Consider the following 15,380-nt stretch of genomic DNA (forward strand, 5'->3'; position numbering starts at 1 on the left):
TCTATAATCCAGTTTTGAGATCCCTTCCCAGATGCCTTAACGCCCACTCACATCCTGGGCCATCTGACCTCAGGAAATCACATGATAGGGTGGGGCCAGGCTTCACTATGAGCTCACCCGAAACCCGGGCTGATTGGGACCCACACCCACTTTCACACCTTGGCTCATGTGATTAGGTAGATGATCATCAGGGGGTCCTTTGTCCCTCTTTGGGGGGAAACTCCCACTGGGTTCAAATCTGGGACTCTCCACCATTGACCCTTAGAACTGAAGAAGCTTCTCGGATGAGAGGTGAAACGTCTTCAAGCAACTCAAAGAAGTCCAGACGCTTTTCTTTCCAAGCTCCTTAGACAACATTTAATTGAATTTGATTGAATTGAACTGACCTCATTGTACAGGAGAGCAGTGAAGCAGCAGCAGGTTCATCTTACCCAGCTTGACTGTGTGCTTTTAGTTTATCTGTTCAAACTGAAACAACCCCATTTCTTTGCTACAACATCAAATACTGACATCCTGTCAAAGCCGCCCACATCTCAGACATGAACAGCCTGTCCTTTAGCTTCAGTGCCATCACCAATGCTGAGGTGGGTCTATGATCCCCAGCTTCACACATGGTCAAATGCACCACATCATTTTTCATTCATTCCATGATTTTGTCAGGATGCTCTTACTGATGCAACCCTCCCCATTTACCCAGGCTTGGGACCAGCACTAGAAGAACACTGGCTTGTGGTCCCTCCGTGACTGGCTTTGTAAAATACTACCAATAATCGGTGCTGCCGATTGTGCTCTTACATTTAGGATGAGGAAGTCGAGCCAGCACCAGAAGCTTGTGAAGTATTTCTTGAATCCAAAAGCGACCCACTTCAGTAGCATCTCCACCAGAAACACGAAGGTGAACACCAGGTCTGCCATCTTCAAAACTCTCTGCAAGACTGGACGATGCTCCAGGTAGATGTCCTCAAAAACCTGTTCATAAACACATGCCTGTTTACTCACAACAAGCAGCATATGAGACGATCTGAGGACAACCACTGTCATTCTAGCAGTGTGACCTTCTCGTTTAACAGACGACCTGCTGTCCTGTTTGTTCTTCATGAGCTCTCTATGCTTCTTTTCTCTCTGCTCTTTGCCCCCACCCTCCGACACATCCAGGAGATGGCTGCTCCTCCCCGATTCTGGTTCAGATGGAGGTCTCTTCCTGTTAAAAAAGGAATTCTTCCTTCCCACTGTCACCAAGGGCTGCTCTTGTCATCTGATTGTTGTGATCCTCTCTCTAATATTGTAGACTGTGATCATTTGCAACTCTGGTGCTTTAGTGAGGGGATGTTTTATTTGCTTCCTGTTTTGTGTCTTTTAGAGCAGCACCTCTGCAATAATAAGACATAACTTTTCTACCCGTAAACAGGAAACCACCCCAACAATGTCTCTTTAAACCACGGATCCAAAACCCCAAAAGGTTGATTCAGTTCATCTGAACGTTTTCAGTGGGAGAAACGGTTCATCATCATCAGGTGACTTCTTCAGTCTCAGCTGACTGCAGGTTTCCAACCTTATAAACAGTACTTTGCACAAGCAGATGACCCAACACAGAAAAGCCACCTCGTCAGGCCAGGACTCTGCAGTCTATTTACACCTACAGGCCAGTGGACACTCTTTCAATAATGAGGATGTACACATCCTGGACAGGGAGAAATGCTGGTTTGAGCGCGGAGTCAAAGAGGCCATTTACGTGAAAAGGAAAGACCATCTCTGAATCGAGGAGGGGGCTTAAGGGTACATCTGTCACCATCTTACAATGCTGTGATTGCAGCCATTCCCCAACTCTCTGTGAATGGGACTCATGGTTACTGATCAATCGTCTTTGATCAATGGTCATAAGAATTTGCATATTAACGATCAAGGAACTGACCTCCCAGCCCATTGTTCATTCAGTGGTGCTAGTTTCAGTCAGTGTGCAAATGTATTGGAGATTATGTATCGGAATTTCAGGAGCGGGACCACGCCTCCAAACACGCTCCATCCGGTTGTCATCTATATAGGTTCCCCCAGTTCTGCAAGCTGTTCATTCTCGTTTACATGCCCCACCCTCCCTCCTTGTTCTCAATTCTTTAACTTCTTCACTCCTATTTAGTACATGAGGATCTGCCAGGCCTGGGAGCCGTCGCCAGTCCCCTTCGAGGTCTTCCCCAAACCGCAGCTCAATTCATGTCCAATCATTCACCTTTACCTACTAAAACACTGTCAAACCTAAAATGAGGACGTGGGCCCAGCTAGTGTACTGTTTATAAGGTTGGAGACCTGCAGTCAGCTGAGACTGAAGAAGTCCCCTGATGATGAAAGTTTCTTCTGAAAACGCTACGACCAGGTGTACAGATTCAACCTTTGGGATTTACTTACCTGGATGATTGAGCATGCATCAAGACACTGATTCAAAAGTGATTTCAAAAACCAAATCAACTGTCTGTGGGTTCATGCAGATCGCTATCAGTGCCACATGTTTAGCTCAGTGGTTTCAGTGTGGAGTTAAGCCAGGAAGATAAAACATGTTCATGTCCGAGTGAGTTCGGGGTTTGAATGGGACATGAATGGATGATGTATATTGTCAAATATGTATTGACAATGTCTGTTTACCAGAGCTGCACAGCTCAGCAGGATGATGAAGACGATGAAGCCCTCAAAGAATTTGTGTTGCACGATGCAGAGGCAGGCTCTCCTGAAGTTAGACCAGACCCTGCCGGTACCCTGGGATGTGTCTATTTCCAGGAACGGACAGCAGACGTGACACCCTGAAACACATCAGAGGCGTTGCTGACTGATTGGCTTCTGTTCTCTTGATGTAACGGAAACTCTGTTACAGCTGCAGTGCAGGAATTTTGATATCATCTCTGTATGTCACAGTTTGTTGAACTTTTAAATTGGGTCTACATCATCCATCAACCTGAGGCACTGAAAACTAAATCATACACAGAAGAATCAAACGCTGCAGTTCCTCTAGCAGAGGCTCCAGCAGTGAGTCAGTCCCCATAGACTCCTATGTTAAAACTTTACAGCACAAATAGACATGTTTACAGTCTGAGATAAAATCCATATCCATAATTTCCCCCTTTCATGACAACTGTAAGAAAGTGAGAGAAGGTTTGTATTGAGCCTTAAAGTTGGCATTATTAGGGGCGTGGCCTCTTTGACTAACAGGTGGATGGTGACACAGGCGGGTGTAGCTGCTAGCTGCCTGCCAATTGGAGTCCCTGAACTGGACCGCTGCACCGTGTTTGTGCTGTTGGCACCATTTTTATTACAATCATCTGACCAATAATATGGCTGCTGTGAGGTTAACTGGACTAACAGACATCCAAGAAGTCTGAGGTCCAGTTTCAGGGGCTGAAATTTGAGGATTTTATTTGGATGTTACTGAACACTACTTAGCAGGTATCCAAGTCTGTGTGGTCCAAATATGTTGAAACATGAACACGTTTGCCAGAGATCAGCATTTACTTAATTACTCTCACTGCCAGAAGAGGGAGACAAAAGTTTGTCACTGCAGGTTTAAACTATTTTACATATAATAATTTGATATAACATTGTGTGTGTGTGCTCATACTGTTGCAGCAGCAGTCCTCAGGTTCTAGATGAGTTTCATCTTTAAGTTTCTGTATGACGTCACACTGCAGACATAGAAGTTCACAAACATAAAGACACTTTAATGTCCTAGTTACTTTAAAATACTGTCACCGGACTAAGTGTTCACACTCTGAAACCTCACATGGTTTATGTCTCGGGTCTTTACGGTGTCTGTGAATTCAGGATGGCTGATTTCAGTCCTGTTAAAGTCTGATGATCACCTGCAGCTTCTTTAAACTGTTGCAGTGATGTTAACATTAGCAGCTGCTGATGAATTTGAAACTAAAACCTGAACTTTACACGGTCCAGTCGTCTGGTTTAAACCTGTGTGCTGTGGATGTGTGTGTGAAAGCAGTCTGATGTCTCATCGCTGTGTTTCACTCAGTTCATCATAAAGACACCTGCAGTTATGCTGAAGCTCTGATGATCTCCAAAGTGAGTATTTTACTGCTGCAGTCGCATCGAGTGTGGAGAGATGTTCTTCATGCACAATGATCACAGTGAGGGAAACAGTCATGTTCTATAATAAATACACAAACATGTTTATCTGCTGTTTGTACTGGAGGCTGAAGCTGCGTCATACATCAGTATTTACTTTTAACATGAAATTCTGCTCTAGGATCAAAAACAGTAGAATCTGCTTTACATGCTGAGTCTCCTTTTCTTGTGCATTTTCAGGCGTCCTAAACTCGATCTCAGCCATAGCGACGGGGGCCTCCCAGGCGGCCATGTTTGTATGGTTATCATCGAGGGTCAGCTGGTCTGAGCTCACAGAGCTTAAGGCCAGATACTCCTCCTTGTTGTCTTTCTTAGTGTCACCTGCAAATGAGGAAAACATGAAAATATTTTCAAATTAAAAGCTCTAAATCTAACACCTAAAAAAAACACAGAAATCCAAATACGATCCACAGAAAACAATAAACCACTAACAACTGTAGAATTACAGGAATTATTTTACGGTTACTGTTCATAACCATCATCTTTATCATTGCATTAATTATCATTTCATCAAAGCATTTATTGAAGTTGTTGGCATTATGTTATAATTTGTATTACAGGGGTTATCATAATCACATATTAACATGTTTATTACAGGTGCAGTTAGAACCACTTTAAATCGTTGAGTTAAATCTATAATCTTAAAAGCTTATATGCTGATTATATGGTTACAGTAAAAATAATAGTGGAGCAAAGGCCTGAATGTATTCAGCAACATGTGGCACTAGAGTTTACTTGACAACAGGTGACGGAAGGAGGACAAGTCCATTGGGACCTCATCACCATATTTGGAAAAGGATGCCAGAAAGGGGAACTCCTGTGTCTGCATTTATCTCTTAGAATTGATCATTGTCTGTAAAAGAGGCAAACAATGTTCTTAAGATGCAAATTATGTGCTTGTAAACGCAAGAGGGGGCGTTATAATACCCTGATGTTATAAAAGCAATCTGAAGTGTATTTTTGGGCGGGGATTTACAACTGATGTTTTCCAGTGTACATCTCCCCACGCTGCGTGTATTCATTAAAATCAATTGTTTGACCAAGCTCTTCTGGACCATCATTGTTTTACTCTCGTCCTCAATTTCGGACCCTTAACATTTGGTGCATTGGCCGGTGGTTGAGGGGGGAGAGAGTTGGAGATTGAGACCGAGAGGGTCCGAGGTGCTCGAACGGGCAGACACGAGTCAGTGGTCGAAGTGAGTGGACACAAGCCGGCTTATTCAAAGGTAAGGCACTACCTGTTGAATTATTCCAAATTGTGCCAAATTGGACACTGGAAATTTAAGTCTACTCACTGAAATTACTGGTAAATGTCTGTTTTGATTTTGGTGAAGTTCTCATGAGAATTGAAGTTGAAGTAATGATAATGAAACGTTGAAAGTGACAGTACCGAGTAAAGAGAAAGCAGTTGGACTGCTAAGAGAATTTAATGCAGTTGGACTGCTGAGTGAATTTAGTGTAATAGGTAAATGGTGAAGTGTTTGTGACAGTAAAGTTTCAATTGAATATAAAGCCGGGCTTGGACATCAATATAATTGCTTGTGTGATTTTATGGGGTGTCTTCAAAAATTACTTAAAGTTTGGTAGAACGGAACTTTGGAAGTTCTAAGAAGCGCATTGTCCAGAGGTAACGCTTGCCAACGGTTCGGACGCGCGCCGTTGTCCTCTACGAGGGATAGTCAGTTGGTCACTGTGGAGCTTGGGGCACTCCAGAATAGCTAGTGGTTGGACCACTTTACCGTTTGGAACGGTGGTTTGCCTTTTTTGGGCAGCAAAGGTTGGACCTTGGGTGTTGGACACTTTTAAATTGAGTTAGGGATCTTAGAAATCGGGGCAGAAACTGTTGGACAGATACTGCTTAATTGATTACAAAAAAGTTGGACTTTATCGGTTGGACCGTTAACTTAAATTTGTCGAAATTATTTAGGTGTTAAAATGTCAGGCCTAAAATCTGTGCAGTTGTAATATAAGACGTCTTTGTAATATAAAATAAGAGATCTCTGTGTGAAAGGAGTCTGAGGCAGTGCTGGAGCTATTTTTAGACTGTGAGACTGTGTGTGTGTGAATGTAAATGAGGAGCTGTGACGTGCAGAGAGATTGGTTTCGGTTTAGAGTATTATTGAGCTTTATAACTGTTGTTTGCAAATATTGCTAAATGCCTGTAAGTAAGATGCTGGTTTTGCTCACTAAAATAGTATAAATAAAGTTTTGAGTGATTATAGTGAACATATGATCTGTGACTGAGTTTGGAAATAGAATAAAGAAACTGTTCATACTTTAGACCAGCGTTTTGGTCAGAGGATCTAGAGTGATTTAGAAGGTTTTAAATGATAAATAAAGGTGTGAGATATATTTCTTTTGTGATGCAAAGTAGGATTAAAGTTTGAAAGTTTGAAAGTGCTTTTAATTCAAGAAATGAATGAGTGATGTTATGAGAGGTTGAGTTTTTTTTTTTCCTTTCAGTTCAAAAACACATTAGTATATACACTTGGTACACCCGCTTACTCTTTGAGTTTATTATAACAGACAGTGTATTTCAGTTTGAAATTCAGTAATTGTATGTTGATATGGTAATTTAGTTTTATGTTAGGTGAAGGAGACATTCATTTCTGCGTCTTGCAGGGTTGAAATGGAGCACGTTGAAGACGGTGATGTGATTGCTGACAAATGCAATGAATTTAGTAGATTTAAAAAGTGTATGTGTGAAATGAAGGTGTATTGTTTTTAGATCAAGGTTTAGTAGAATTAAAGAGGGTTTGTAGACTATAAACACAAAACGAAAGAGTTCGATTAGTCTGCAGAAACAGGAAATAGTGAACAGGAACTACATGCCCATAAAGGGGAACTCTCTGTGACAAGTGTGCACCCAGGGAAGAGAGAGAGACGAGTTAAACTCTAGGGACATGAAGCAAATGGAGCTTTTAAGAAAAGAAATGAAAATGATATTAATTGTATGCTTTAGTGTGTCAATACAGGTGGACTTCTCTCAACATGGGAACTTGAGTACAGCGGAAAAACTATAGATTTACAGTATTGGGAGGAAGACAGGCCCGTCTTTGGCTCGAAATTCTATAGCTTGACCTCTCACTTTGTCCCCATCCTGAGAAGAACCTAAAAGGACAGTTAATCTCCTGATGAAGACCGATAGAACATCGTGGACTTGAATACAGCAGGCAAATGACCGTGCCACTGAATCATAACACTGATGACGACTGACGAGACCAGCAGAAGCATGTAAGAAAAGCAAGTGATGCAACATGTATGAGTGAATTACAGGCTGGACAGTTGAACAGTGGGATAAAGAACTGTGGGAAAGCACTGGACATTGATTTTAATATTTGCCATGCTTGGAAGAGAAGACTGAAAAGATGAATGGAGAAGTAAAAACAGAGAAGAAACAGACTGTGTTTGCTGGAGATTTGAAGGCCACACAGGACACTGTGAAGGAAAAAGGACCAGTGAGAGGTGAAGCAGGACAAGTTTGACTGCGAGAATACAGGGTATAATTGGGTTGAAATTGAAGCCGGAACTCATGATTGTTTGGGGATGTCCACCATATCACGATTAAAGAGGTGAACACAAATAGAAGACACACATACACAAATTGTTACTTGTGAAATTATTTTTTAGAAAGGATCAGAAGTGAGATAGGTTGAATCCAGAACTCAGTGGAAAAGATGCATGAATTAAACCTGATTATAATGGGAGATGCAATGAAGATGCAGCTTACACTTGATTAACATGATAACAGGACATGCAACACAGAAAGCAGCTTACACTCAATTAACATAAAATGCAAGGAAGAACATGCTTACATACATAACATAATTGGTATTTTTGACAGGACAGAGAGGGAAGTGGGTCGTTTAAGCACTCGTGATAATAATGAAAATGTCTTAGTTTTGTTATTTTCAGGCACAAAGCAGACCTGGATCAATTTTCCACATCCAGCGGTCGGAAGGAAATTATAGGTTAACATCAATGGATATGGTAAGGCAAGTTTCTGGTTGAATTGTTCACAGCATGATGTGTCCATGAACCGGAAAAGCAAGCCCTAACACCTGGCTGAAGACCAGGAGTGCTGTTATTTAAGGTGGGAAATCAAAGTTTGGGCTAGTAATCCAGGGGAAGGAGAAAAACCGACTGTTTAGGTGGAAAATTGTGAAGGAGTCTGAAATACTGCGAAGCAACATATGCAAAAATAACACACACAAACAGAGAATGCATTAACCTTACAAAGACAAGCTCATGAAGATTAATGCATAGACATTGATTAAACCTGGCTAAGAACACGAGCATACGCAATGAAGATTAGCTTGCTACTTGTATGAGTGATAGAATGGTGTGAATGTTTAATAAAATAGACTTAAAGCTTGAAGTTGAAGTTGACTCAAAGGGGTTATATGACAGGGGAGTGAGTTATGGAAAAAACAAAAGACAAGTGATTAAAGTAGTTTTTATAAGAGTGACTTAGGAGTGCTCTTGTACTGATTGATCAAAGCAAGTGATTAGTATAGAAAGAAAATGAAAATAATTCAATAATGTGATAAGGTTTAAACATGTATTTCTCTTGTCAAGTTAACTTGTTGAGATGTGACTCAGTATGCAAATTAGCTGGAGTGAGCGGTGACAGAGGAGCTTCCTGAGTGTGTGATTGAGGCCTTGAGGAAAGGAAGCAATGTAGACAGTTCAGAGGTGCAGATTTGGACAAGAAATTTATAATTTAGTGTTGACACATTGTTATAACGTGTTTATATTTTAGGCTGAATCTAAGTATGGTGAAGTGTCTAAGGGGACATGGTTGTGTGTAAAACGGTGCAGCTTTGACGAGGTTTTCAGTGCGTTGAATGGGTGACATTTAAGATTGTTTAAGATTTTTGAGGTTGTTGTTTTTATTTTAATAGAGGGAGTTTTAATAAACATGGACATGTCTAAGGGGGCCCATTGGTTTTGTAACAGTGCACTTAGAGAAAACCTGTTAGGTGATTTTGTTTTGTACTTTGATGAGCTAATAATCAGCTCTCTTTTTCTCATTTCTGTTCTGAAGCAGGCTTTGAAGAGAGTGAACTAACAGCGCTGACAAAATTCTTGGGAGAACAATCATAAGGTGGGCTTTTCCAGATTATAATTGGCTGAGGAGGAGTCTACCTGTGGGGACCTGATTGGTTGTGAGTCTCTGTCTAAAAGGATTGTACCGATTCAATCCAGTCAAAAGCATAAAGAACTATTTTCCTAAAAAGAAAAAACAAAATAAAACAAATGAATGAGCTCATGTTGCTGATGTGGAGAATCTGATTATTCGTGCGGGAGTCTCCACTATTGGCAATACCTGGTGTGAATGCATGTGAGTGAATTTGTGTGACTGGACCAAAGTTGGGATGAATAAATGTGGACAAACAATTTGCCATGTCAGCAAGAGAAAGAGGATGCTGATTTTGGGTTGCTGATGTTTGCTGTGAGAAAGTTTCTGTTTTGTTTTTTTGTTTTTGTTTTTTACTGGGGTTAGATTATGGTATTACATTATATTGTTGGGTGAATGCTTGATGCTAAAGGGGAAACATGTTTTGATATAACTCATGTTACCATTAACTGAAGAAACACATGATTGATAATTGTTCTGTTTAAGTTTTATTTTTTGTTATGACACAGATTGGATCATAAGGGGGAGAGTTAAGTATGAAATGTAAAGTACAGGTTTTGTTTCCAGGAAATTCCAAGGATCCAGACTTTGAAGGGAGCAGGACTTCGAGGAGATGTGACATGATGATTAAATTGATTTTATTCCTTAAACACAGGTTTTCAGGGCCGGAGCAGAGAGGAGGATTGCTGAGCTGTTCTGAGAAATGATATGACTAACCTTGTTGTTTTAATTTCCCAAGCTTGGGTGAAGCATTTTGAGTTTTTTGCCACATGAGATGTGTCAAAAAGAGAGGGATTTGAGGTTTAATTTGTTTAATTTGAAATGGGTTCTAGGATCATTTTATGACTTTTGGAGTTTTGGATGATTTAGATATGGTAAACTAAGGTAGGAAGTGTTATTTTCATGTGTAAGTTAAAGGATTGAAATGAATTGAATCCTGTTTAGAAGATAAAATGCCGTGTTCATAAGAAGCTGTATATAAAACTTAAAGGGAAACTGTGGGAATAAAAGATATGCTTAGATAATTTGGGGAAAACTAGTGAAGATTTTAGGAGTAGAAAATGTTTGATTTCTTTTTTATTTTTAGGATAAGTGGTTATAATGTAGGCTTTAAAACAGATATTACACAAATTTATTTCTAGGGTAGAGGAGAGAGTTTTTCTTAAGAGAGTGTTAAAAGTGTCGCTGACTCAAATGAATAACATTGGAGATTATATATGTAGAAATGATTTTTTCTTACACATTGCGATCGTGCTCATTAACAGAGTTGATGTTCGGTCCATTTAAGGTCATAAGCTTCGATGAGCGCGATGTCTCAGTCGATATATTGCGGGGGACTTGGAGCAATAGAAGGATAAACAGCATTCACGCTTACAAACACACATGATTTAAACATAGGCGAGGCCAAAGGCCTGGACTTGATGTAGCTTTTAACTATATAGCTCCTAACTTGCAGGGATGGCGTGGAGTGTAATGAATGAATGCAAAACATGCTTACAGACACAAACATGACAGAGATTTATTTTATAGGGCAAAGGTGGAACACATGTTGCTTTGTTTCTGCTTAGCAACTACTGAGGCGGGTGAAACAAAATGTTGTAGATAATGGAAACTTGTCTAACTGGCATTAACAGTAACTTTTGCATGTTATGTATATGCTTGAAGCAAAAAGAGGCGTAAATCCTGACAGAAAATTTTGAAGTGTGCTTTCTAATGGAGATTTAGGCTGACATGGGGATGGTGTATATTTTACCCTGGGTGTGTTTAATAGAACTAAAAGCGTTGCTCACACACATAAAGAGCATTTAGATTAAGTAAATTAAGATCAAGAAAAAGTTAATATAAAGGATAGAGCCCAGAACATGATATTGTGAACCAACTTTGAATAATTAAAGGAACATTAGATGAACACAGTAGATTAGTGAGGTGTAGCAGAGAGAGGCTGTTTGTTTTCTATCCCTTACAGGAGAAGATTTCCACTAGAGAGGGACCCAGAAAAGGAGCAGGGACCACTTAAGCATGAAGTGTTTTCAAGTGGGAGCTGGCGTTTTATTACTGGACCACCTAGATGACATGAGGTTATTGTCTGATTTGCTGAGTCAGGGGACGGGTAGAGAGGGTCAGAGCGAAGGCAGTGGACCTGGGAATGGTGGTTTCGGTGCCCATGATGCCATTAATGGATCTAGAGGTGACAGAGTGGGTCGAGGAGTGACACAAGAAAACGGTGTGGTGACGTCTCTGGAAGAGACGTCAAGAGAGGGAATTGTAGAATTACAGGAATTATTTTACGGTTACTGTTCATAACCATCATCTTTATCATTGCATTAATTATCATTTCATCAAAGCATTTATTGAAGTTGTTGGCATTATGTTATAATTTGTATTACAGGGGTTATCATAATCACATATTAACATGTTTATTACAGGTGCAGTTAGAACCACTTTAAATCGTTGAGTTAAATCTATAATCTTAAAAGCTTATATGCTGATTATATGGTTACAGTAAAAATAATAGTGGAGCAAAGGCCTGAATGTATTCAGCAACATGTGGCACTAGAGTTTACTTGACAACAGGTGACGGAAGGAGGACAAGTCCATTGGGACCTCATCACCATATTTGGAAAAGGATGCCAGAAAGGGGAACTCCTGTGTCTGCATTTATCTCTTAGAATTGATCATTGTCTGTAAAAGAGGCAAACAATGTTCTTAAGATGTAAATTATGTGCTTGTAAACGCAAGAGGGGGCGTTATAATACCCTGATGTTATAAAAGCAATCTGAAGTGTATTTTTGGGTGGGGATTTACAACTGATGTTTTCCAGTGTACATCTCCCCACGCTGCGTGTATTCATTAAAATCAATTGTTTGACCAAGCTCTTCTGGACCATCATTGTTTTACTCTCGTCCTCAATTTCGGACCCTTAACACAACAGACTGTGTGTGAGGATGATCTGAAATATGAAGGCAACACTGCCTCAAACCTGCAGTCTCTCTAATGTCCAGCAGGTGGCGACTCCTCTGGTTGTAAAAGAAACCTGAACATTTGGAAGTATATGAGAAAATGAGCCTCGTGCTCACCTCATCTCTCAACTCACTAATGAATTTATGGTCTCAGTCACTAGTTTGAAGTCTTGTTGAGGAGAAGGAAGCACGGGAGGATTTAAGTCGGGACTACAATCCACTTTATATTTTACTATCAATGAGTAGTGAGCAGAGTCCCTCACTGTCGCAGTCAGATCCAGTTTGTAAACATCCAGTTTCAGGCTTCAAGACAGGACTTCACAAACTAAGTCTTAGTCTTAAGTGTATATTTATTTTCCTACTCCTTTTATATCTATTTATTAGGGGTTTTTTGCACTGATGTAACTGGAGCCTCGTCGTCTCATCTCTATATGATGCACTGGATATAGCGAGATGACAATAAAGTTTAGTTTGACTTTGACTAATGTGTTACCTCACTGTGGCTGTGCCAGTGTTATATATACGTTCCATGTTAATAATGCAGACCCCAAAAACAACCATAAAGTACTGGCACAAAACAAGCTGCTTGGATTACTGTGACCTGGATAACTGAGAACCTACAAAGACAAAATATACAAACAAAAACCACCTTTGTGGTCTTGGTCAGCGTAGTTCTTCCCCCACAAAGTCCAGATACTCTTGGGGATCCATGTTCTGGTCTGTTTCATGGTACTCTGCAGGGTGTTTGTTGTTTTGTCTTCTGAATCCACCAGCTGATCATTGATGAACAATAAATTCAGGAACAGATGTAGGATCTGCAAACAGACCAGGAACTCATTAAGAAACTCCTGATGGACTAAGGAGGGCTGGGTTATTCTAGGTTGGTGAGTGCAAAGAGGCTCACCAGCAGCTTTCCAACAATCAGGACAATTATGAAGAAGGTCACACACACGCCATCATTCGAGACCTTCATGCAGTCCCATAAAGACTCTAAACACTGCCCACAAAAGACCCTGAAGACAAGGATGAAGGAGTGGAAAAAGTCTTCCATGTGCCAACGAGGAAGCTGGCAGTCATAAGAAGGGCGACAGACGTTAGCTTTGTAGTCTGACTGGAACAGCTGCATGCCCGCCACAGAGAACATGAAGACCGTGATGAAGAGAACCAGAGTCAGGTTCCCCACTGAGGCCCAGACAATCTTCAAAAACATGTGGAGCATCGGCCACCAACGGGCCAACCTAAACACTCGGAACTGGACAAACAGAAAGATACGTGAGGACAGATGATGATGGTGACGGTAATGGTGATGTTATACTAACCGGAAGAAAAATGCGCAGCAAAGATAGACTCTCAACGTCAGCCAGTCCCAGCTGCAACAGAGAAATGATGACGAGGATAAAGTCGAAGATATGCCAGCGCACCTGTAACCACGACAACAAACAATCACAAATGTTTCTTTGAAAATGGCAGATTGCTGAACTGTTGAGAAGAAACTACAAATTTGACCTGGAAGTATCCATGCAGGCCCATTGCAACAAGTTTGATGATCATCTCAGCAGCAAAGATCCCATGGAAGACCTGCACAGTTCAAAGGGGTCAGAGGTCACAGGTAGAAGCATGTTTTGCATCCAGTTCATCCAACCATCGGCAGACAGGCAGATGAAAAACCTCGAACACACCGAGCCCCGTGCAGAAGTAGAAGTTCCAACAAAACAATAATTTTCCTGTGAAATGTCACACATGTAAAGGTAGATCACTCTGACCAGGCATCACTGTTACTGCAAAAAGACTCACGGTGTTTGAATAAACCTCTGCAAAGCTCCCTCTGAATCCCAGCTTATCTTTACTTTTCTCGAGACTTGCCAGAGGTTTATACTTTACCCCCGTTACATTTTTACCTCACTGTGCTGCTTTTCCTCTCAGTTATGCAGGTCGTTTACAGGTTTGTACCGTTGGTTCGTTACCATTTGTGATGTACTAGTTCTGAGTGGACATTTTAAACCACTCTTGCTAGGTGGCTGAAGAACCCGCTAAAAGCATTCATCACTAAATTGGTCATGGAGGCACATCGAAGCAGAACATATGGTCCTTCCAACTGATCAAGTCTAACACCAAACTAAGGGAGCAGAATGGAAAAGTCCTGATTTTAGGCTACAGTGAACAAGCTGCCATTAAATTAACCAAGTAGGAGATAACAGGATCTGCAGACACCTCTTCAACACTCACCAGATGAGCGATGACCAGGGTCTCTGAGAACTCCTCCATCATAGGGTAATGTTCCATGGCTGTGAAGATGGTGCTAACAATGATGCAGATGATGATGACCAGGTCAAAGAAAGGGTTCATGATAAAGGTGTGAGACTGCTGTTTGAGCCATCGCCAGCAGCCACAACAGTCCCCCTTCAGGAAGGCGTCAGTGCAGGTGCAGCACAAAGGCCGGTGGTGCTCCTCTGCCTCTGCAACACAAAGCTACTCTGTGAGGCCACAAACTGTGTCAGCATTAAGTTGTCTGTAGAGCCTCGGCCCTTGGTGTTTCTGTACCTGTGAGTGCTCTCAGTGACAGAGCGTGTTGTCCTGTCATGTCCCAATGAAAGAGGGTGGAGGTTAAAGAGTCCATTATAACAGAAATATCTGTTTACCTTTAACGTGTTCTTGCTTGGTAGCTCGTATACCAGCAACTGATTTCTTCTTCTGCAGTGAGTCCTGTTGCTCTGGAGTCTCTGCCCTGCTGGAAGCCTGCTGTCCATAACAAAACACCCAAACTCAGTTATGCAAAGACTAAATGACGATTTCAGCAGAGCCATCCCACAGTACTCTGAACAGTTTCCAAACAGGGTTATTTTGTCTCAGAAAGGTCATGGCTGACACAATCAGTTGAGAAGAAGCTGGTGAAAGGTTTTTGGAACAGCTGGATTTTAAATGCACACTGGCATCAGCTGCCAACAGGTCTGCAGGATCGGTCACATGCTAGACACAGAAGGAAGGATATTTTGATGAAGAATAGGACTTGTTTGATATATGAACAGAACTAAAGCCCGATAATAGACCTACTTGTGTTATTCCAGTACATTTTGTACAGGTGCGGAATGTTTTAGCAACACCTGGGCCTAGTGTGCCTGTGCTCTACGAAAGCTGTCAGAGCTCAGCTGTTGGTGTGGCTC

General features: G+C 41.2%; 1 protein-coding gene across 6 annotated transcripts in view; it reads right to left on the reverse strand.

Moving 5' to 3' along the window:
• Positions 1–15,380, reverse strand: part of LOC100704400 (sodium channel protein type 4 subunit alpha B) — a 40,805-nt gene that overhangs the window by 12,623 nt on the left and 12,802 nt on the right. For 4 of the 6 annotated variants that reach the window (XM_025909834.1, XM_025909832.1, XM_019362636.2 and 1 more), the window contains exons 12-21: positions 14,859–14,958; positions 14,446–14,675; positions 13,726–13,797; positions 13,539–13,640; positions 13,124–13,471; positions 12,869–13,034; positions 4,268–4,440; positions 3,602–3,665; positions 2,635–2,789; positions 796–969 (exon numbers count right to left, since the gene is read on the reverse strand). In XM_025909834.1, the coding sequence (XP_025765619.1) occupies positions 796–969; positions 2,635–2,789; positions 3,602–3,665; positions 4,268–4,440; positions 12,869–13,034; positions 13,124–13,471; positions 13,539–13,640; positions 13,726–13,797; positions 14,446–14,675; positions 14,859–14,958 (1,584 nt within the window). The remainder of the gene's footprint in view (positions 1–795; positions 970–2,634; positions 2,790–3,601; positions 3,666–4,267; positions 4,441–12,868; positions 13,035–13,123; positions 13,472–13,538; positions 13,641–13,725; positions 13,798–14,445; positions 14,676–14,858; positions 14,959–15,380) is intronic. The other 2 variants (XM_025909833.1, XM_025909835.1) reach the window with 2 other exon arrangements.

Source organism: Oreochromis niloticus, linkage group LG8, assembly GCF_001858045.2.
Source record: "Oreochromis niloticus isolate F11D_XX linkage group LG8, O_niloticus_UMD_NMBU, whole genome shotgun sequence".
Taxonomy (NCBI): Eukaryota; Metazoa; Chordata; class Actinopteri; order Cichliformes; family Cichlidae; genus Oreochromis; species Oreochromis niloticus.